The sequence below is a fragment of the Lutra lutra genome, chromosome 9, assembly GCF_902655055.1.
Source record: "Lutra lutra chromosome 9, mLutLut1.2, whole genome shotgun sequence".
Taxonomy (NCBI): domain Eukaryota; kingdom Metazoa; phylum Chordata; class Mammalia; order Carnivora; family Mustelidae; genus Lutra; species Lutra lutra.
In genome coordinates this window covers 109,671,875-109,696,565 of record NC_062286.1, presented here as the reverse complement: position 1 = coordinate 109,696,565, position 24,691 = coordinate 109,671,875, and the positions used below count along the sequence as shown (strand labels likewise).

Sequence of the window (24,691 nt, the reverse complement as noted above, 5' to 3'; positions counted from 1 at the left end):
AATAAGTGCCTGGGGGTAATGCAAACACATTGGGTGCTGGAATCATCTGGATGCTTCTCCAACATGTCTGGAACTTGAGCTCAGTTAGGACTACTCATCTTTTGCCTGTAAGAGCCTCACCATGTAGCTTGGGCTTCCTCACAGCATGGCAGCCCCAGCATAGGTAGACATGGCTACAAGAACAGATGTCCCAAAGAACAAGGAGGAAGCTTAATTGCCTTGTTATACTTCACCTCTGAAGTTCTGTGTGGTCACTTCTTTATTTGTCAAAACAGTCACAAACCTACCTGGATTCAAAGGCAGAAAACATAGACCATAGGTCTCATTGGGAGGAGTGTCAAACTATTTTTAATTTTTTATCTTCTCAGGGGAATCTTAATCTTACTTGGTACCATTGATGAATTTAACATTCTGGTGAATGTTAATGAACCCTTCTAAGTGTAGTGATAAATGCATAAAATAAAATATATAGGATGTAAGAGGAGATAATTTCCAACAAAATATTTTTATCAAATATTAAAAAAGATGTGTGGTAAAATGACATATCTCTATAAGCACAATTTAAATACTAGTATAAATAATATTGTGACTATTTGCAACAATGGAACATAATATGAAAATATCTATGATTTCTCCTCATGGCTCACAGTTCTGCTTGTACTGCTGTGATTTGTGACCTGCATTTATAACTGAAGAGATTACTGCATTTTACATAGAGGTTTAAATTAAAGGCATAATCTTGTTTCTCATCCAAGTTTGAGGAGATTGACAGAACCTCAGTTAAGATCTTTCAGTTGATAGCCTCCTAAACAATATAACTATGAAGACTGGCAGATGATGGCATCTTGCATTTGTCATATACTTAGGACAACAAGAGTCTTAAAAATACAGACGTATATTTTCAGTTCAATTTTGGACATCGTACGTGGTTTCACCTGCCTGAAAGTCACGACATGCAGTAATTTTACTAAGAGTCCATTTTAAGTCTTTCCAACTGATGTATTTACATTCATGAGTATTTATATTATTTGTCTTATAATAAATGAAGCAATGGTAGCAAAATGATTGAATAATAAGACTAACTGGATACGCCATCTACTAGTTTTACCTTCTCTCAGAATACAGTCTCTCTGCTTATCTTTATGGATTTATGGTTTTCAGATCTTATGTAGGTTCACCAACCACAGGCAGTGTTCTTTTTTCGGTACTCAAATTGTCTCAGTTTTGGTCGATGGCTTCTATAGTCTCTTGACGTGACCCATTGATCTTCGAAAATGTCCTTGCTTTCTGGCACATAAAGATCTTCCAGGCTCATCTTGTTCCTTTCTGCACCACCACAGAATCAGACTTTTCCCCAAATGAACTTTGTCTTCCTTCAGTGAAAAAAAAAAAAAAATCATATGGGTAACAGCAATTTGAACCCCACACTATGGAACATTGTTTCTAGACCATTTCAGTGAACAAAGCAAGAAAAGATACATTTGTGTCTGAACTGTGCCAGTTAACAAAACTATTTTCATTCCTATCTTCTAATTTATTTAAATTCCGATTCTATAACTGTGCTTTCTTTATCAATCTTGATACCTATGAAATTATATGTAATTAATTCATTTGTTTTACTAACAACACAATAATAGCTCCAAGAAAATTATTTGGTCTCAGTAGGAATGATAAAACTACAGCATACTGTTCAGTTTTTCTCTACAATTCCTTTTTGTTGTTTTTAACTGCATTTCATTAAGGATTTTTCATCCAGTGAATTTCTTCCAGAGTGACTCATTCACCCTTCCTCTGAATAACTTGGTAAGCACAGATGTGTTTGAGAATTTGGCTTCATTGTGTTGGCTTGGTTTTAGGGTGTTAGCATATTAATAGCTAGTAGTTATCCGTAGTTGGAACTTTCAGTTACTAGGAAAGAGAAGGGTCTACTCTCTTTTTTGATGAAGAAAGAGCTCAAATAACTATCTCCAATTTCAAAATAAAAGTTTCATATCACTATCACCTGATACACATGATTTCTGACCAAGTAAACCAATTCTCTCTCCCACTATTCAATTTCTTGTAGTATTAGAATCACAAATTTTCAAATATTCAGGTTTAAAACTATGTTATCTATATGAAACTATATCCTGATCTTTCTTTATTTTTTTAACTTGCTCACTTTTCTGAACCATATATTATTTTACTGAGGTTTGCATTATATAAATCCACATTTTCACAGTGTCACCTTATCCCAATACCAGTCAAATTTTTTCATTTTCCTACAGGGAATTAAAAAGAAGATTCCATATAGTTAACAACAACAAAAAAAATGTATGTATAAATTCTAATATGGGCTTTGGATGTTTTGTTTGAAATTCTCTTTGACTTATTAGTAAAATTTGGTTTTACCTCATATGATATTATTAGTATCCTTGCTTTAATTATAGAGAAACCTAATGTAGAACTCTCCCAGAGGCTTTTGAATATAACATTGATGATATAGAAGTCCAAGCTTCCCAAAGCCAATTAAGAATATTATAAAATAAAGTTATAACCAATGTATAACCCAATAGAATCCAATTAAGTGTTAAAATCAATACCTAGAAAATGAGATTTTATTATATTTTATAAGCATTTCCAGAACAAGAAGAAAGTTTTTCTATAGAAATGTTATTTTGTATAGAGGGTATGTGATGGAAAAAGGAGTTTCCTACTCAAATGAGTTTTTAAAATGCTAGGTACCAACAAAGTTGGCATCTATTGCAGTATGTTCTAAATGTAGGAAAAAGCTTAGAGATTCACAAATGTTAAGGTTATGATCAACCCTCTCCCCTCATTGTTACCACCCTACTTATTTTCCTATAGCACATTATGAGCTAGTATTCCTGAGAAATGCTAGTCTAGATTCAAATAAGGAGGATTTTGATATTTGGAATGTTGTCTTCCAAGCATTCAAAGGAACTATAAAAATTCAATGTACAGTGTGAAAACCAATCAATTTAGCAGTGTGTTATTATTATTATGCCTATTTCTTTACTCATTATTGCCCCTTTGTTGACCATCAAGATGCCCAAAAGAAAAAATAAATAAGATCATTGAGAGAAATGTATGTACAGAATGAGATGATTTTTAATTACGATGGTCATTTTTCTAGGGTTTTGGATAGTCTTGGCAGTCCATCAAGTAGTGATTATGTTTTAAATTATTGTTTTTCTTTGAGGAATCCACCCTTATGACTCAAAACAAAATTCTCTAAGGATAGAACAGTATGCACTCATTTCAACCTATACTTTTTCAGCTCTTCATAAATCTTCCCATAATCCAATCCCTTTGGGAGATAATGGCTCCAGACTCATGGACAAAGCAAAGTAGTGTATCTCTGAATAATTAACATCCTCATTCAGCTTAGAAAGACAAAATAGATTTGAGGTTTTTGTTATCCTCTGATGAATTAAATTATCTGTCTGAATATATCAAATAATTATTCAACTCCTCTTCTCACATATATGCTCTGGACTGCAGAAAAGTTCTAGGAATAATTCAAGGCATAGTTTTACCCTTGTCATGTATCTACTACCAATCCAGACTGAGCGTCACTCTGCTTTCGCATCTCTCCTACTCTTTTAACCCTTAACTTATGTAACCTTTTATAACTTAGTTTTGGTGTAAAATACACACAAACCTATGAAGGTTAAGTGGTAGAATGGAAGGAGATGACATTTAGCAAATAGACGACATTCAGATTTTCCTTTGAGAAAATTAACTCTTCTAAGCCTTAGTTTCTTCATTTGTGAAATGAAGATAAACTGAGACAGCCAGAATATTTTTGGCTGTAAGTAATAGGATATTGTTACTTAGTGACTTAAATGTTAAGAGATTTATTACCAATCTCAACAAGAAGTCCAGAAGCAGAGTGGTTGAGGGTTGATTAAATCCAAGATTCACTGTGTCATCAGAGACCCAGATGCTTTCTGTCTCTTTGCTCCCCTTATGGCTGCAAGTCCCTGTCTTGTGGCCCTTTGTACAAGTGAGGTGCCCCCCTACCCTGTAGCCTTTCCTTTATGCTCTATTAGATACAGCCCAAAGTTACACCACATAGCAATTCCTACATTAATCACTAATGTAGAACTCCAGTGCATTATCTGGAAGAATTAAGATTTACCCTAGGACTGAGGACGGGATCCTAAACCTTATCAGAACCTTAATTAAATAGAATCTAAAGAGAATTCTACTGGTGAGGAGAAAGAGAAAGAAAGGGAAACCAGAAGTGCAAGGTTGGGGTGAGAATTCAAATTCCCTGGTACATGAGAATATCTCCATTATGTGTACTTGCCTACCTACCTATATGGGTAGCCACCTTATGGCCATTCAATCCATGTTGAAGACAGTTTCATGGTCTCCCTGGGCTGGCAGTTACTATGGGAGAGACATCAGATCAAACTCATGCCCCTAGAAATGGTCAAGATCAATAACACATCCTATATATTTTAGGCAGTTTCCTTAACTGTAACTTTGGGATGAGGTAACCTGAAAGGCTGACACAGCATTGAAAGCAAAAGGAGAAATAGTTCCTATCTGCATTTATTGAAGGAGATACTGTTTATTGAAGAAGACCACAAAATTAACAAATGTGTCACATTCTGGAAACTTTTTGCATGGAGGTTGAAAAGAAGACAATACATAATGATAACTATAAATATAGACAATACCTCAGAAGCCTGTATAAATAGAGGGGTTGTTATTTTCAGTTTTCTGGTGTCTTCCATCCATGGATGCCTTGGATAATCTTAGACAAAGCACATTGAATGTAGCCAGCTCACCAAAGTGAATGCAGTCAAGTGAGAAGTTGCAGAGCTATGACTTGGGGCAGTATTACGAATTAGTCTGAGATGGAGCTTTGGCTCCCAAGTTCAATCATGGACGTGGAATGTTCTCCAGAGGGTATTCACAGCCAGGCAGCAGTGATGTCAGATACTAGTTTCAGAAATAACAAGGGTTGAGGGACTCATGACATATCATTAATCCCAACCCCAGACAATTCCCTGGCCCCGAAACGATATATATTGGATGTAATAAAATGGAAATATAATGGGTGGGTGGGATATAATCAAGAAGAGTTAGGAATCTTAGGCGAGAAAAATAAACTAGGTTTGAGGATTTAGGCAGAAAAGGACGAAAAATTGGAGAATATGAATACATATTTGGAAAAAAATCTCCGTAAATGAAGGAAAACACAGAGGAAACCTAACATGTATGCCAAGGAATAGGACAGTTATGGATAAATGTGAGTTTTCTTAAAATATGCTTTTTTGGGGAGGCTTCCATTTCTAATAAAGACTATTCACTTTAAGATTGAACAACAGTTGATTTTGGAAGGCTTCTTTGGGGCTTAGGTGTTGGACAATAAACACAACATAGACTCTCTCTCTCTCTCTCATGTTCCATTCTTTAGTTGTTGTTTTTTATTCCCCTTCATATTCCTTTTCATCTCACAACCCCAACCCATGACTTACCATGTCTTTAAAAACATTAATTGAGCAACATTCAAAAAGTACATCAAATTCCTCTTATTCTTGAATGATTTAAAAAAAAATTGCATGCAAATCCAAAGAAATGTTTCTAGAAATTTTTTGAATCTTTTTTGACTGAAAACTCTAATGTGAATTAGGTATTTATCGACTTCAATCTACCATTAAACCTTATCTAGCTTATAAACCCATGGCAACTCCCCTACTGAAGTTAGAAACACTCAACAACCCATTAATGAAATAGACTCAGAAATCATAATGGTATTGGGTATCCAATATCCATTGGATAGTCAATATTCTAGATAGTACACAAGAAAATCTGCTCTGCTCTTTAATAACGTACAATTTTCTGCAGGAACTAATATTTTTAATGAGTTAACCGAATATTCTTTGAATCCTTCACTCCCTTAATCCTTCCCTTAAGCTTAAAAAATCATGCAAATGACAACCTTTTCTCCTCACGCTCACTGTCCCCTTCCCCTTTTCTACTGTAGCAGAGACCTTTATTACAACAAACTTTGAGGCAATTATAAATGGCAAATTGATTATCTAGCATCAGGAACTTTCTAGATTACTTTGTCAGCATTTCTTCTTTTGCAAACACATTTGTGTGTTTAAAATGCCTTATTTTTTCAGCAGAGAAAAGTGATTATGAAAACCTACTTAATCAGCCTTTCATGCATTTACTAGGGCTCCATAGAACTCAAGAATGTCATCCTTTTGTTATGCTGATGTTTGGGTGTTGTGACATGCATATAAAATTAAAATTAAGCCAACAGGCTTAATCCCATTTTCTTTGTCCTATATGTCTCCACCAGGCAGAGCTTGTCCATTCCAGTCATTTTGACAGTTTTCTTCAGTTTGTCATTTTTTAACTATTTAAAAAATGATGGAGTCTTATAGAGTGGACATCAGAGAAACTGTTTAATGTGGAAAACCAAAAACTTACATTTGTGTGTTGATGGTGGGCTTATCTTGAAAGTTATTTATTATTAATCTTTAAAAAACTAACTTATCAAGAAATTAGTACCTTCCAATAACTACTTAAATGAAATACAAATTGTTTGGCTTCCATTCTTTTCCTCACACTTTACAAGTGCCTTGATTATTACAATTCTTATCACTTTACTGGAGGATTTCAGTTCTGTTTACAAAGGTTTTAAATTTTTGAGAAAGTATATCAATTTTTTTTTCCTCTGTTGCTTGCTTTTGGGTGTCATATGTACAAAACCACTGTCTAATTCAGGTCACCAATATTTATCCCTATGTTTTCTTCTAAGAGTTTTATAGTTTTATGTCTTATATTGTAAGGGCCTATATAGCCAGAGCGATTCCATCTGGTTAAGCAGTGATTTTGTTGTCTATACAGTAAAATTTAAACTTTCCTTGCCCCCCTCCCCCCAGGGAACTTCCTTAAAAACAAATCCTGGAAAGCAGTCCCAGGTAACAAAGCCCAAATACAAGGGTGGGTCAGGCCAGGTGGAGATAACAGCCCAAATGCAGGGATGAGTCCAGTCAGGTGGAGACATCCAATCAGTGGGGGCACATACTGTCTCCCTAGCTACCAAGGAGTATGGGCCCTGCCCTTTGGGTGCCCTTTGGGCGCCAATTCTGACCAAGGTGATAGGCTAGTTCAAATATCTGCTATAGGGTGAATTGTAATTCAATTGGCCACCCATGCGTGACCTAGCATGACTGTGCAGCTTTCTCTGTGTGTTACAATCTCATTGGCCACCTGTGTGTGGCCAGGCCCAATCACATGGCGTTTGCCCTTAAAAGCTAGTCTGTAAGGCAGAGAGAGGCTGCCCTCTCTGTAAGAGGCATGGCCCCAAATGGTGGGTTTGATTCTCAATGCTTGGCGCAAAATAAAGCTTTGCTTGACCTTCGCTTTGTATCAGTCTCGCTCCTTTGATTACGGACCCAATATTTAGGAGCTTAATCAATTTTGAGTTAATATTTCTTTTTTGTTTATGATGTGAGATGGGGATCCAACTTCATTATTTTGCATGTGGCTATTGAGTAGTCCTTGCACTATTTGTTGAAAATAATATGTTCTGCAATGAATTGTCTTGGCACCTTTGTTGTAAGTCAATTGGCTATAAATGTGAAGGTTTATTTCTATACCCTCAGTTCTATTCCATTGATTTATATGTCCTTATGCCAGTAACACACTGTTTTGTAGTTTTGTAGTTAAGTTTTGATATTGGGAAATGTACGTCCTCCAACTTTATTCTTATTTTTCAAGGTTGTTTTGGCCCTTGGAGTCCTTTACATTTCCATAGGAATTTTAGGATCAGCTTGTTAATTTATGTAAAAAGTCCATCTAGGAGTTCTATAGGAATTTAACTTGTAAATAAATTTGGGCAGCAGTACATCTTAGCAATGTTAAGTCTTATGTTCCATGAACATGGGTTGTCTTTCCACTTATTTAGGTCTCCTTTAATTTTTTTGGCACTGCTTTATAATTATTAAAGAATATGTTTTACAGTTTTTTTCGTTACATTTAAGTTTATTCTTAAAAATGTATTCCACTTTTGAAAAGAAAATGTTCAACTCTTCTAAGCATTTGTTCCTTGGACAAACATGGCATAAATGTTGATTTAAAACAGAATAACCTTAAAGATCCAGATTAAAAGACTGAGTTTTGAGTTTTAATCTTAGATCTTCCACTTACCAGCTTTGGAAACTTGGGCCCACGAACTGCTCTCTGCCATTTTCATTCTCTGAAAATAAATATTTAAAAAATAAAGGTAGTTATACAAGAGAGGTTTTTATGAAGTTTAAATGTAGTAGTACATGTAAAGTCAGAACTATAATTGGCACATGGTAAGCAGTTAGGAAACATGAGCTTTTGTTACTGTTACAATGTTCTTTTCCTTCTATTCTCTCTTCCCTGAAACTGCTGCTAGGGAGCCACAATTACCTGTGGGATTATGCCACTAACGTCTGGTATGTTGAGCCAGAAGGTTGAGAACAATTACACAAGCTCTTCAGCTCTTTGTTTTCCCAATGTTAGAAAGATTTTCTAGGAAGCCCTCCATGTCTTCCTTGCTTTGTAGGATTCTAAGGATCATTTTGTTGGTGCTTTTACAGCTGGCCAGTTGGCTGGAAACTCCTCTGTCGAGATGTATCGCCAAGTGCTTCTGTCTGGTTGTCGCTGTGTGGAGTTGGACTGCTGGAAGGGACGGACTGCTGAAGAGGAACCAGTCATCACCCACGGGTTCACCATGACAACCGAAATATCCTTCAAGGTAGAGTGAATAAATATTGCTGATAGAAGAAACTAGAGAGGGGCACCTGGGTGGCTCAGTGGGTTAAAGCCTCTGCCTTCAACTCAGGTCATGATCCCAGAGTCCTGGAATTGAGCCCTGCATCAGGCTCTCTGCTCAGCAGGGAACCTGCTTCCTCCTCTGCCTACTTCTCTGCCTACTTGTGATCTCTGTCTGTCAAATGAATAAATAAAATATTTAAAAAAAGAAGAAGAAGAAGAAGAAGAAGCTAGGGAGACCTGAACCCTTTTGGGTAAAGCTTCCTAAGGTAGAAAGTACCAATGGTTATAATTAAGTCCATAGGCTACTAATCATCTTTGCAGTTTTAGAAGCTAAAATTTAGTAGCGTATTAATGGGTAATTAGCATCATGTCATGGGGAATTGTGGTGTCTCAGGAGAAGTGCCTTAGAGAGGACTTAAAGGATTTGGGCTTATATTAGGTGATTTGGGTGAGGGTTCAAGAAAGTAAGGTTCAGCTATGGATTGGGTAGAACCAATAAGCAGAACTAATCCTGTGATTGGTTACCTTAATAAATCCTATCTAGGAGGTAAGATGAGAGCTGTAATTTTAAGGAACTTCAGCCATCCTTATTAGCCCAGAATGAAGGTATGTTTGGTCATCTCCCTTCTCTTTCCACACAAGGCTCCATCCTACATCATAGAGGGCCTAACACTCATGCATATGGACACAGAAGCCCAAATATCCAAGTTATGTTCACATCCCCTGAAAAGAGCCATCCCCAGGAGCTTGGAATAATTTGGGTGGGGGAATTCTGGGACTCTAGGGACCCAGAGAACAATCTGAGAAGAGGATATATGGGATATAGAGGAAATGTGCTTTTTTACTGACTCAAGCTTCTCACCTCTTTGGAAGTGAACTAGAAAAGAAGGGCCAGAGGACAACCTCTAGAGCACAAATCCCAAGGCATGACCCCCATTACCTGTGTTAGCTGGGTCTCAGGACAGAACTGGCTCTGGGTCACTAACTCTTGCCCTAAGCAACCAAGAAAATAGTACAAGTGTGTGGATAGCTAAGGTCAGGGGGGTGGGGGGGGGGAACAAAGCCATTGAAAATGGGGTGGTCAGAGTGCTGAGAGGATGTTGGAGGAATTATACATTAATGTCCCCAAGATTGGTGACAAATCTTTGGATGAAGAAGTGAGATACTTGCCTAAGTCTTTGCTGAATGAGGGGAAGCTCAGTAAATGGCACAAGAGAGGAAGTGGTAAAAGCTGGTTGGAATGCCTCATGAGAACTAAGCACTCAAAAGTAACATTGGGAGCCAAAAAACCCCACTTCCCAGTGTTTGGCCCCAAGGCACCTGGGATGTGAGAAAATAAACAGCATCACTTGAGAGAGCAGCAAAAGAGAAGCAGGATTATCAGGGGACAACCAGATTTCACTTGAGATGAATGGATTTCCTGATCAAAGGTACTATATTTGACAGTAATAAAAATGCGTTCAGAAGTGATACCATTAGCACCTTAAAATCTGTTCACTATGTTGTGTTTAGGGAATTTGACTTTTCATGATTTCTTAAACTTAGGCTACAGCCCAGTAATTAGAGACACATAGCACCCTTCACTAAATTTTACAATAAAGTTTAATATGAAGGTGATCTTCATCCCAATCAAATCTTTACATTTACATCTGCTCCTGAAAGGGAACACTCAAGTTCTTTTGGTTTTCTTTAATGGAAAAATCAATAGGTTTATGTTTTATTTCCATAGTCCCCCATTCTCCCAGCTCTTGGCATTGTCCTTTGTCAGCTCTCTAAAATATCAACCCCTGAACTCGCTGGGCTCTTTAAGAAAAGGTAGGGCACTCCTGATGTGGAGTGTGTGCAATTTGGGCTCATCTGGCTGTTGATGTATGTAGATAATTCTGGGAAGGGAGACATCACATTCTGATGGAGCCGTGACTGCTCTAATGACCTTGTGAATTGACCCAGTACCAGGAGGGCCCTCCCACCCCCTGCTCATGGTCCCCTTGGAGTCCATGGGGAGCAATTATGTATTCTTTTTTTTTTTTTTAAGATTTTATTTATCTATTTGAGAGAGAGAGAGAACAAGCAGAAGGAGAGAGAGAGAGACAGAGAAATAGAAGCAGACTCCCTACTGAGCAGGAAGCCTGACACAGGGCTCGATCTCAGGACCTGGAGATCATGACCTGAGCCAAAAGCAACCATTTAACCTACTGAGCCACCAGGGAACCCCACAATTATATATTCTTGAAAATTAATAATCCTCAAAGTTCTTTGAGTTCTGGGGCAGGAAGAAGGAGGGCGTTGGATGGAGAGATAAATACCAAGCACATTCTAAGTCGTATTTCTTTTATGTAGAGCATCGGCTTCTTGATCTCAGCCACCAAGTCAGTTTAGAGGGACTCTTCCTGTGCCCTCGTCTATCAAGCGGTTCCTCAGTCACATCTCTGGTCTCAGAGTCACGGGCTGATTGGACTTCTCTTCCTGGGCTAGGGAAATATAACTTCTCCACCACATCCACACATCTGGAGACAGATATAGATACTACAAGACTAAATCTAGCTGAGAATACTGCTTCCATTCTCTGCCTGACAGTGGTGGGGGTAGGGGGGCAAAGAGAGGAGGAAACTCCTCTCCCCAATGGTTGGCTTGCCCAGCCATGCCTCTTGCTAATGCGCATTTGCAGGATGGATTATTCTTGCAAAGATGTGGGTAGGTGGTGGGGAGAGGGGAGGCTAGGATGGCTGTGGATAGTAAAAATGCCAACCTGGTTTGTGGACAAAGAGTAGGAGCTCTTTGCATCAAGGCTAGGACTGGGGTGAGGCTTAATGCGGCACCTCACTTGCAAAATTTGAGGAGGCGTTTGCCCTCCATGTCATGGACATGCAGAGTTAGCACCCAAGCTGGAGTGTCTCTTTACATTTTGCACTTAGACCCTTCCCTTGCCTCAACACAGCCCCAGCTTGCTCTTCATGGTCAATAGCACAGAGTCTGCTTGTCCAGAAACCACTATGTATGTGACTTAGGAAGAAAGGGTAAGAGAAATGGGGGACAAGATCCTGTGTGATCCACCCCCCCCCCCTTATCCCTTCCCCGTCACTCACTTGTCTGCAACTCAACTGGGCTCTGCTTTTCCTTTTTTAAATTTTTTTAAATATTTTATTCATTTATTTGGGAGACAGAGAAAGCATGAGCAGTGGGGAGGGGCAAAGGGAGAGGGAGAAGCAAACTCCCTGCAGAGCAGGGAGCCTGATGTGGGGCTCAATCATGAGCTCATGACCTGAGCCGAAGGCAGACCTTAACCGACTGAGCCACCCAGGTGCCCTGGGTCTGCTATTCCTTGACCATGCTAGGCAGGTCCTGTGTCATGGCCTTTGCACAGACTGTGAGGCTCTGTCTGGCAAGTTCTTCCCCCAGGTATCTGCGTGGCTCACCTCTTACCTCTTTGAAGTCTTTCTGAAATGCCACCTTCTCAAAGAGGTCTACTACGACCACTCTGTTGAGTACTGTAACGAGCCATCAAGCCCAGCCCCAAACTCCCAATACACTCTCCAGTAGCAGTTTGTTTTTTCTCTTTACCAAGTGGCATGTATCACCTCCTGTCACTCTGCTTCATTTACTTCATTACTATGTTTCTTGTTTTTGTCTGTCTCCTTCTCGTCTTCTACCATCATGTAAGCACCACAAAGATAGAGATCTTTGTTTTGTTCCCTGATCTGTCCCAAGCACTTTGGAAAAGAATCTGGCATATAGTAGGTGCTCAATAAATGTGTGTGTGTTTTTTAATGACTCTTCCCATTCCCGACCAAATAGACAAATTACAGCATAGCTTTTAATTTTAGTCTTTCTTGTCTCTGTCCATCAGATAAATGAATTTTTTTTCCTCCTTTTTAACGTATCAAAGTCCACGTATGATATACTGGTGGGCAGTGAAAAGATTCTCCAAACGTTTGCCAGTTTAGGCTATCCCGTATATTTGGACCTGACTTTCGTGGTGCAATTAGGCTATATTCTGTAGCCACAGCACATACTGCAAGAACAAAATAAACTGATTGCAAAAGTTCATCATTTTTATGTCACGCCATTTATCTGTTCTCCATCCATGTAATCTGAAAAGCTTCTCTGCGACATATCCCTAAAAGTGAAAGTTCCTATGGGCATTTACTGCCTGTTTATTCTACAGGCCAAAATAAAAGGTTATGTTCTGAGAAAGGGGACATGCTGTAACTCAGCATCTTTATGGAGGACTTTTTATTTTCCACTCTGGATTTATTTATTATTTATCTCATATATCTGCTGTTCTGTTGTCTTGCCTCACTGCCTTAGCCTTTCTGATGGTTACAAAATAGTCATTCGCCACTTGGTTTTCATTCTCTCTGCTCCTACTCCGTCTCCTTCCTCCCCAACACTGAACACCACCACCCCCGCCCCACTCCATCCCCAAACTGCTCCTTTTTCTCCCCTCGGGCAGCTCCTTTGTTACCAGCAATTGTATAAGATGGATAAGTGGGCAATGTGATAAAATCGATGATGAAAATGTATTAAATTTGAGTATGTGGTTAAATCGAGCATTTCTGAAAATAAAGCTCTGAGAAAAATAATAATTTAGGATGCAATTTAACAGCTAGGTAGACAGTCCCATAAAATGGATATCCAGATACATCCTGCTATCATCCACAAGGGCTAAAGAATTTCAAGGGCATTTTTTTCCCACTGGAGGTTAGTAATTGAGCCATATGGTTTATAGATTATTGAAACCAGTGTTACAAGTTCCTGAAAAACAGTTTTGGCTTAATAAGGAGCAATTGAGCAGTCAGGTACTTTTAATCTACTGTCTGCTAATGATAGCTCGGATGTTAAGAACCAAACTTAAAGCTTATAACAGGTTTTCTCATCCTCAATGATCATGCACACCATCCAAAACATTCCTACGCCATTTAAAAATGAAAGTTTTATAGAAGAACTGAATTTTTCAGGTTGCTCCCGACTACAATTATTAGAAGAACTCTAGTAAGTGCTTTCTTTGGCTTTAAAGGTTCAAAAAGCTTTCCTACGCCAGCGGCTGAAGTTACGGTGATGTGGGAAAGATGGACAGTGGGAGGGGGAGAGGATGGGAGGAAAAGAAAAAAGAGACTATAGAAGTTAAGAATGCATTTCTGGAACTAAGGCCAAGGTTTTGATACCAGCTCTCCCGGGGACTGGCTGCAAGACCCTGGAGAAGCTCCCTTACCAGACCTCGCCTCTTTCATCTAAGGACAATGGAAATGATAATAGTGCTTACCTTCTAGGGTTGTTGTAAGCATTCAGACACCCTACTTAACACCCAGACGTTGCTTAGAACAAGATTTGGCATACAATGAGTGCTCTGTATAAGTTAGCTATTGATACTATATGAAATTTTTAAAACCACCCTTTAGCTTTGTTTCTGTAAATGTAATGATTGTGGTATTCTATATGCAGAGAGTATTTATGAAGTCAGGACGGTGCAGAAGGATTTGAATTAAGTCAATTTCAAGGCTGCCTTGGTAGAGACTGTAGATGCCCTCCACACACAAAGCCTTATATCCACTTCTAGGAAGAAACTCAAAGCCCAAACTAAACACAGCCCAGCCTTGGTTAGAGGCCCAGTGGTTGCTGAGAAGGGTGTCCTAAGTCAAGTGCAGAAGACCAGAAGGCCAGAGGCAGGAAGAGGGGAGAAGTGGGAGTCACAGCCAGGAAGGTCCAGGGATCTCAGAGCACAGCTGCTGTTCAGGCTGTACCAACATCCCAGCTGTGGGAAGAGAGAACCAGAGGCAGGGAGATAGGAAGATGGAGGAAGGCACAAACTCCCTACAAACCTGAGAGCGGTCCCAGAAAAACACTCATATTTCATTTGCCAGAGCTTAAGAGAGAAAGCCCTTTGACTAGAAGCAGAACACCCACTTTCTAAGGGAGAGGGGGTACGTTTCTCACTTACTTTCAGGCCTGACTGTCATTGACCCAAATGCTCATGGGGCAGGTCTATAGTCAACCTTCACTAATAAAGGCAGTTGTAGGAATTCTCAAATAGCCACAGACAACAATCATCAGAAAAGTTATCAATGACTAATTACACTTTTATATGCTATTCTGTTTGAGAGGTTTTTTTTTTTTTTTTTCTTTAGGGGAGCCTGGTGGATCAGTCAGTTGGGTGTCTGCCTTCCTCTTGGGTCATTATCCTGGGGTCCTGGGATCAAGCCCTGCATTGAGCTCCTTACTTAGTCAGGAGCCTGCTTCTTCCTCTCCCTCTGCCTACTGCTCCCCCTACTTGTGCTCTCTATCTCTCAAATGAATGAATAAAATCTTTTTAAAATTTTTGTTTTAATTAAAAAACAATTTTTCTTTAATGCAACACTCAAACTTGATTGGAAATTCTGGCCATGAAATTATTAAAGTTAACTGGGCTATTGAGTATGGAATCAATATTCAAACTTCTTTGATACAAAATAACATTTGCCTGTGGTTACAGTTGGGTTTTCAGCTTTGCTTAAGCCACTGATCAGACTAGCCCAGGGTTTGACTGACTACCTTCCACACACCACATTTAGCCCATCACCTGTTTCTTTGCATGCACAAAAGCAAAGTCGAATAATTGCCCTAAAAAACCATACAGCCTAAAGCCTAAAATACTTACTCTGGCCATTTTTGGAATGTGAGCTGACCTCTGAAGTGATCAATAGAAAACTGAATTGGGATACAACTGGATAAATGATGTTTCTCTTCTGTTAAGAATGTTCAGTTCATTCATTTACTTGAAAATATTTAGTGAGAATCTGGGCACCTGGGTGGCTCACTCAGTTAGCATCTGTCTTTGGCTCAGGTCATGATCCCAGCACCCTGGGATCCAGCCCTGCATCTGGCTCTTAGCTTAGTGGGGAGTCTGCTTCTCTCTCTTCCTCTGCTACTCCCCCTGCTTGTATGCTCTCTCTGTCTGTCAAATAAGTAAATAAAATCCTTAAAAAAAATTTTTTTTTTACAGAATGTCTAGGATATGCCTTAACACTTCATGAATCCTAGGGACAGAGCCGTGGGGAGAACTGTCTCCATGAAGCTTATAGTCTAGTGGGAAGAGATAGACCAATATAAACACACAATATGGCACATGGAGACATGCCCTTTAAGGCAACATCAATAAGCATTGAAGGAAAAGGGGAGTAAGATGTGCTTTTGCAGTAGGGTGGTGGGAAAAAGTCTTGGGTAACATGACATTTAAGCAGAGACCACCAACCCCAAAATTAAGAAAGTGAGTCTTGCTTTCAGGTAAGAGAATTCCTAACAGAAGTAACAAAGATGAACAAAGAAATGAAAGAGATGAACAGAAATGAAATACTGTTTGGCGCATTTGAGGAAAAGCAAGAAAAGATCAATAGACTATATTTGGGTGAGCGATGGGAAAGGAAAAGGTGACGAATTTAGAGAGATAGCAGGTGCCAGAGCTAATAAAGAATTTGGATTTCATTCAGCGAAAAGGAAGGCCAGTGAAAGGTTGACTCTAAAGGAGTGAAATCATCTGATTCATGTTTAAGAGCAATCACTCTGGCTGTGGTGTGTAATGTTAGGGGGAAATGCAGAAGCCTCTGCTGGGTTTTGCCACAGTAACAGGACCGCCCCCTGCCCCCCACCCCTGCCAGAATCTCAGTGGTTTAGAGTCACAAATAATTATTTCTCATTCAGATTAGATGTTAGCTGTTGCTCTGATTGATACTGTCTATATTCCATATGGGAAGAACAGCCCAATCTGGGATGTCACTGGGCTCATGGCAGAGGGGAAAGAGAAATGACAGAATCACATCATGGGGGACGGGGAGCAGGGGTGCCTGGGTGGCTCAGTCAGTTAAGTGGCTGCCTTCAACTCAGGTCATGATCCAAGGGTCCTGGGATCAAGTTGCTGGGTCTCTGTCAAATAAATAAATAAAATCTTCAAAAAAAAAAAAAAAAAAAAAGAATCACAGGGTGGTTCTTAAAGACTCTGGGTTCAGTATGTCATTTTCACACATTTCAATGACCCAAACAAAGGACATGGCCATGTCAGTTGTCAGCAGATTGCACAGGACGGGGTGGTGAGTATGTGGAAACAATGATGACATCTACAAAAGCAGTTACTGTACAGGTTTTGGGGTCAGGATGTTACAGGTAGACATGCTGAGATGTTATATTCTGGATAAATTTGGGGCTAGATTGCTGACGATCAAAGATACGAGAGAAGAAGTCAAGAATGGCTTTAATGTGTTTTGCATTTAGCTGATACAATAGGGCCAAATTTATGAAATCAATAAAATCCAGTTCCTTTTTATTCACACCTAACACCACTTTCTGTGTGATATCTATTTGCAGTTATTTTGAGGGCTTTGATCTTTGGTCGTTAAGGTGATTAGCTGCCTGTTACTGCAGAGGCTAAGATCATGAACTCTAGAGTCAGGTAAATTTCCCTGGAGTTTCTTCGATTCTCCTCTTTGTGACCTTGGGCAAATTGGTTGATATCTCTGAGCCTCCATTTTATAATTTGGGCTGGAGGATAATGTTTTCCTTAGAGAATGTTTACAGCATGAGTTAAAATAGGTGTCTGGAATGCTCATTTAATGGTAGCTCTTGTTTATATTAGTAAGAGTCTAAGAGGGAAGGTTTCAGGTGAGTGGGGAGGGAGGCACCAGCACGGGAAGAAACCTGAGTTGATTTAAGAATCTATTTCATCATGAGATGGATGGATCCTTTACTTTTTCTCCCTGGGTCCTCACAACAGGCTTGTGGAAGGAGGCTTATCACCCTCACTTTACACATCAGCAAGCCAATGCTCAGAAGCATTGAGTGATTTCTCCCAAGGTCACACAGTTTGTAAAGCTAGGAAGTTAGGATTCAAACGCACGCCTCTTTGAATCTGAAGCTTGTCCTCAAATAAATCAAGAATTTCAAGTCTTAGTGTTGCTTGCTATTTAGAGTACATTTATTTTTGATGACATCAACTATCATAAAAGTTAAACTGATAATGCACGAAAGGCAATCTGTGAATTCACTTCTAAGAAACAGAGTGGATCTTTTGCTCTGTGCAGGCAAATCCTTCTCAGAGGATATATGCAAATGTAGTACAGAATTAGAAAGCCTTATTTATACTCTGGGGCCGGGGGAAATAGCTTTCTCACATAGATAAAAAGAAAGCAATGCATTGTTTAAGGAAGATAGAGAAGATAGTGGAAAAGTCTCAGGCACAAGGAATGAAAGTAGAAATCCCTACTTGAAAAGAATAAATGAAACTAAAAACCAAACATATGCGTATACCAGTTCAATAAGGAAAACATATTGAAAACCTGGTGCCCAAAGATGGTTGGACATATATTACTTTAGGTGGTCAAAGATGAAAAATAATTTAGAGAAATGCAGGAGACTATAAAAGTATTCACTTTCTCTAATTCAATAATTTCCCTTCTGAGAATTCATTCCCGGAAAGTAATTCAAAATACTGGGCAAAAAAAATGGAGATGTTCTTTGTAGAACTGTCTGAATGATAGCTCTTTAAATATGTCTGTCCAACAGTTGGGTTAGGGTTAAATCAATTATAATACAACTGCTCCTTAGAATTTTATACAGCTATTAAAGCCTATGACGTACACATTCTTTAAAGATACAGATTGAGGAATGAAGTACTAATACAGGTTACAACATGGCTGAAACTCAAAGGCATGTTAAATAAAAAAGGTGCTGGAACATAAAAGGCCACCTGTCCTATGCTTCCGTTTATAGGAAATGTTTGGGATAGGCAAATCTAGGAAGACAGAAAGCAGATTAGTGGTTGCCTTGGGCAGGGTGCATGGGAGTGATGTGGGGAAGGGGAAAATGGGAAGTGACTGCTAACGGGTACATGGTTTCTTCTGGGGGTGATGAAAATGTCCTAATTTAGATCGGGATGATGGTTGCACAGCTGTGAATATGCTAAGCACGGTCCAGTGGTGCAATTTAAATGGTCGCATTGTATCTCAGTAAGGTTACATCTCAATTACAATGTTCCAAAAAATATGAGTATTTACTATAATGAAAACCAAGTTGTAGAAATAAAAGAAAAACAAACTAGAAGTAAATATAACCACATACCAACAGTGGTTTGGTTCAAAGGCTGAATGTATGAGTGAAAATGTATGCCTTCTCTCATCCAAATTTTTTCTAATGTGATTGGATTTCTTCTTTTATATATATGTAGCAAATAGAAGAATGATTGTCTTTCCCTCTCCACCAAACCAGTCTTCTTTCTTTCTACTTTGTTAAGTCAAGAATCAGAAAACTTAGGGGCATCTGGGTGGCTCAGTGACTGACTCTTGATTTCCCCTCAGGTCACGATTTCAGGGTCCTGGGATCAGCCCTTCATCAGGCTCTGCGCTCAGCAGGAGTCTGCTTCTCTTTCTCTCTCCTCCTTTCCCTCCACCCCTCCCCCCCGGCCCATGCTCTCTCTCTCTAAAATAAATAAATCTTAAAAAAAGAAGAAAGAAAAGAGAAGGAAAGAAAAGAAAAGAATCAGAAAATGTACAGACCAGCAGCTTGCACAACCCCTTCAGGCCACTTCAGGTCTTTCCCCACAATTCTATGAATGAAACAAGCAACCACGTTAATGGGTGTAACCCCAAAGGGAAACATATATACACGTTAGAATTCTGGTATATTGAATATATGCGTGTTCTCGTTTTTAGGAAGTGATAGAAGCAATCGCTGAGTGTGCATTTAAGACGTCACCTTTTCCAATTCTGCTTTCATTTGAGAACCACGTAGATTCGTAAGTATTCCGCATGATCACTGGGGAGTCTTTTTCCCTGAAATGGGTATGTTTAATAATTGTGCACCAATTTAAGATTACTTGACATTATTAATGGTGTTCCTCATTGATGTTAAGTCTTAAGTGTCATGTTTTCATCACCATATGTTGAGATTCACTCCCTTAAACCTCATTAACATTACAATAATCCACTGGACTTGGGGAACCTAGTTTCAGGCCACAGGATTTTAAAATGAAGGACTCCTCTTTTTGCAACGTTGTGGAATAATACCATATCTCTCTCCCAGTGGGCCACTTTTATAATCCTCCTTCAGTAGCCCCTCTATTGCATGCAAATTTGTAGTCCGTTTTGCCGCACAAAAATGGCCAATTCCGAGCACACTGAAGCTGGTGGAGGGAAAGCTCTAAATTCTGTCCTACTGTCTGGGTTTACACAAAACCCAGACCACCCCCTCTTCCCGTTGGTTGCTCTTGTTTGTTAGTCTTTGTAAATATGATCCTATTTCAAAAATAGCCTGCCCTTATCGCTGAGCCACACAAAGAAAAGATACTTTGACTTAACTCTTTTATATTCATTTTATCACAAAATGCCAGAGTAAGACGCATTTACATCTAAAATACGGGTATTAGTTTACCCTATAGTTACTCAGTTTAAAGTGCTTCAAAATGAGAGTCTTCTCTACATGGACTCAAAATTCAAGAAACTAGAATTCTAGTCCATGGAATGAATGGCTGAAGACAGCGTAGTAGTGACCACCGTTACTCAAAAGAATATTTGTGATGCCCCCTCTCTCATTTCAATGATCCAAGCCAGATTTCTCAACTAAAAGCCAACAGCACCTGTGCTAATGTGGCTCAAGGGTTCGTTTTTTTTGTTTGTTTGTTTGTTTTTTAACCCTTCTTCTTACTGGAAGTCTTTCCCAGACCACTGATTGATTCCCTTTGTCCAACTAATTTGCAATACATGCTTCAATTTACTTATTCCTTAAGATTTCACTAAAATCTTGAAAGAAACACTTTGGTCATGAGCAAATTTCAGCCTGAGGAATTTCCAAGTGTTTAAATGTGATCATCGGTTATTGTGATCATGGAGAAGGGCTTTGTTTGCAAGGAACCAATTTTATAATTATCTGTATTTCCAGTTTGCCCTCAGGAAATCCATATTACATTTACGAGCTCGTGATTCTGTTGCACTGGGAAACAGTCAGCCAAGGAATGATTTAATCATTTGGCAGATAGTTTTTCTAACACTTCTGAGGGGCAGTTCCAGAGAGAAGAATTGATTCTGTTTCATTGCTATCTCTCTTCGAACTAAAGGGAGTGTCTCTTGAGTTCCTGTATTTAATTACCTCATTTGCTGTGACCACCCTGGCTTGCACATGAGTGTTTTCCCATCTCTGCCTATCCATCTGTGATTGGGCTCTAACAGTCCTTTAACACCTTTCTTTCAGGCATTGTAGTTCCCAGACTTGTTGATGTATTATGTCCTTGTTCGAGAAATATCTCTAAATCTAGCACATTTATGGTCTTCAAGAAATGTCTCTATATAAATTAGACAAAACGGAAAGCTATAGTTCCACTGTTGTTTCCCACCTGCTCGTTGAGCTTTCCTATAAGGGAATCAGAGAGGTATCAACAACCACCACCACAAACATAGTAACAGCTAATATGTATTGAGTTTATATCATGTGCCAAGCAGCCTTACCAGTGTAAGGCCATGTAACCTTACAGGTGTAAGCAGCCTTACAGGTGTAAGCAGCCTTAAAGGTGTAAGGTCATGTAACCAGAAACCCGGGGGCTCCTAAGAATAAATATTATTATGATAATCCCTGTCTCGCAGATGATGAAACTGTGCCCCAAAGAGACTGAGTAATTTACCCAAAGCCAGGCAGCTAAAAGGTGACAGAGCTAGGATTCAAAATCTGGCTGGTCCGGCTTCAGAAATCACAGGTTTCACCAACACTTTCCCCACACCTAAGCAGAGCCTTCAGAATAATCAAATTAAGACAACCAGAGCCTCCGCAAAGCAACTGTAAATGTTCGCTTTTATGTGGCTTGTGATCCTTAACCACAGAACATTTTTTTGTGGTTTTCAACACCAAACACACAGAGGGCCAAAACAGGGCGTGAAAACCAAACCTTGCCTTGTACACAAGAGCAAAAAAGACAGTACCATGATACTGTCCTTCCTGGTTTAAAAATGAGATATTTCGCTCTTAAAGGTTTCTTAATAATTCAAAAGTCATAAGAGAAAACTGGAAAACAACTTTTCCAGGATGCCCAGATATTTACCCCAAACCATGGAGATTAAGTCGATGACAGTAAAATTGTAAGATAGTGAGGTCTGTTGTGGAGGAAAGCTGTTTGTTTCATGTTTCCATGATCCTTGAGCCTCGCATGTCAAAATCACTCAGCTTCAATCCTCTCCTGGGGGGATTATCACACACCTGAAGAAAATTCATAAGCTTTTTGCTTTTTGCTGGTAAAACCCTGTGTTTGACTCGTGGGCCAGCTCACCTCGTTGCAGAACCCGGTGCAGACATCATTCTTCACTCGCAGCCCTCTTTCCCACTAAACCCAGAAATATACCTCAGAATCCTTCGCAACACAGTGTCCAGGAGAACACCCCCACCCCGAAATAATCTGCCACCTATCTGCCATCTCTAGTGGACCATTTTATCCCCCCATGTCCTCTGTCTACAAAATGTCAGATTCAGAAGTGTGGCTTAGGCTCCTTTGAGCTGCACCTCCAAAACAAACTCACGTTGGAAGAAAGGAAGAAATCCACTGGATTTTTCTGGTTTCCCCTCCAAGTACTTGAAATTACCCATCTCTATACGAACAACAAAGGGAGATCTGCCATTAGCTTCTGGTAGCTCATTTTCTCCCCACGCCCCCCCTGCCCCATGCTCCGCCAGAATCCTATAAAATGTAGATCCCTGAGCCTCACTCCCATACCCCATTTTGAATGTATAGAAATGAGCCTTTGAAATCTTTAAAAAAAAAGAAAAAAAGCCCTAGCTAACTCTGATGCTTCACCTAATTTGTGAGCTAGCATTTTCATTAAAAGCATTCTACACAAAGTCAAGAAAGTAACCCCTAGCTCTGGTTCAGCCACAGGTAATGTGAGATTTGGGACAAAGTCCTTAATTTCCAGGGGTTATAGCTCCCTCCGTTATGAAGAAGGAGGTTGGTTTAGTGCAATGGGGAGGATTTACACCATCACGTTTTGTGAGGCACAGTCCTTGGTTGGAAAATTGGCCTCTGGGCCTGGAGCCTCTACTTGAAGGGTATGTGACTATGTCCAGATGTGCCCACTGTGGCCTGAAGCTCAAAACGTATTTGTGAGTATTTCCTGTCATTTCTTCTCTGCTGTAGCTGATGTGGGTGCCCTGAGCGCCTCAGGATGTTTTTGTTTTGTTTTTTTCTTGCTAACTGCAGTGTGAATGTCTTTCATTTCTGCAGGTCTGACCTACAGAGTTGCTTTGTTTTCCTCCGACTTTGTTCACTGTGCTCTCTGCTCTGATTCGGTTCCCTGCCTGGGGTGTGTGTGTGTGTGTGTCCCTGTGTGTGTGTGTAGAACAGCCTGATTACCAAGTAGCCCATTTTACTTTTCTTGAAAACTCCCCTGTGTTCTCTTCGCCGCAGTTGATTTTGAGGCAAATTTGAAAACGTACAATCAAGTCCCTTTTCTTCAATCGATCTGTGGCCCAGCAGCACCTGCCTCATTGACAAGCTTGGTAGAAACACTGAGTCGAGTCAGCTGGCTGGCTCGGTTGATAGAGCCTGCGACACTTGACCCCAGGGTCGTGAGTTCGAGCCCCATATTTTGAGTAGAGTTTACTAAAAAAAAAAAGAGAGAGAGAGAAAGAGAAAAGAAAGGAAGAAATGCAGAATCTCAGGCCCCAGGCTGATGCTGCCTAGGAATTATCATTTTCTTAAGACCCCAGGTAATTCTGATGAAGTGTCACAGCTTGCGTTAAACCCTGTGGCCCACTAGCTATACCGTCGTCAGAGCAGCCTGCCAGCTCGGCAGCCTGCCTGCATTGTTCCAAATGCAGGTTCCAGGGTTCCTCTCCCAATTCAGTGAATCAAGGCCTCGCCCTCAGCCCTACTGCCCACAGCCCTAACAGCCCAGGTGATTCTTTAGTAGAATCAGGCAAGATTTTTGCTCCAGCAAAATCTTTCTTTGGCCCTGGTTTGGGGACAACCTGATGAAGGATAGGGGCCTCTACCAGTCACCTACTTAGGGACACCTGGAGCATCACTTCAGAATCCCTCCACTGGTGTGAACATGGCTCCGCTCAAAATCCTGAAAGCAGGGAATTGGGGTGAAACTCTCTACTCCAGGTGTCTGATCAAAGGAACTTGGGGCTCCCAAGTTCCAACACTCAAGGAAAATGTCATCTCCTTCAGCACCTGCTGACTTATTTTAATCTATCACAACGGTTCTCAAACTTGAGCGTGCATCAGAATCATCTAGAGGGTTTGTGAAGACCCCTGCACCCTGCTTCTCTGGAGAGTTTGACTCAGAATCTGCATTGGAAGCCTTGAATCTGCATTTCTGGCCAGCCCTGGGTGCTATTGAGGCTACTGGTCCGTGGACCCCACTTGGAGTAGCAAAGCTCTGTGACACTGAGTGGTATCTTTCTGTGAAAGTAAAATGAAGGGTTTGGACAATTTCTCCAATGCAGCCTGGACCGTGTTGGCCAGACACAGGTGGACTTGTCTCAGCCACAGCTGCAGAGCTGTTCGCCTTATCTGAGCCCCCGAGATGGCTGTGTTTTGAGCAACAGTGTCTGAACAGAGGATGCCCAGGGTAGTTCTGACAGATCAGTTACCTCTCTATTTGCTCTCCAACTTCTACTGCGTTGTCCTTAAACAACCACCCCCAGGCTTTTCAGGATCAGTTCTCTGGGTGGCAGGTTCTCTCCTCTCCCTGATCCTGGTGAGGAGGAATCTGAGGGCTGCATCAGCCATGCAGTAAAATCTCCTGTGGGTCAAGGAAGGACAACGAGAAGGTGGGAGGTCATTCTGCAGGGTTTCGAAAGTGCTCAAATCTCTTCTTTGCCTCTCCCTGAAGTTCCAACAAAGCAGTGACTTCGGGTTTCCACCTGAACCCCAGAGAAGTCATCGGATCCCCAAAAATATATG

General features: G+C 40.2%; 1 protein-coding gene across 1 annotated transcript in view; it reads left to right on the top strand.

Annotated features, from left to right (window-relative positions):
* The window catches only part of PLCB1 (phospholipase C beta 1), a 680,586-nt gene that overhangs the window by 505,545 nt on the left and 150,350 nt on the right, over positions 1-24,691 (top strand). Inside the window, 2 exon segments of the mRNA XM_047744852.1 lie at positions 8,604-8,761; positions 19,455-19,537. Of these exon segments, the coding sequence (XP_047600808.1) occupies positions 8,604-8,761; positions 19,455-19,537 (241 nt within the window).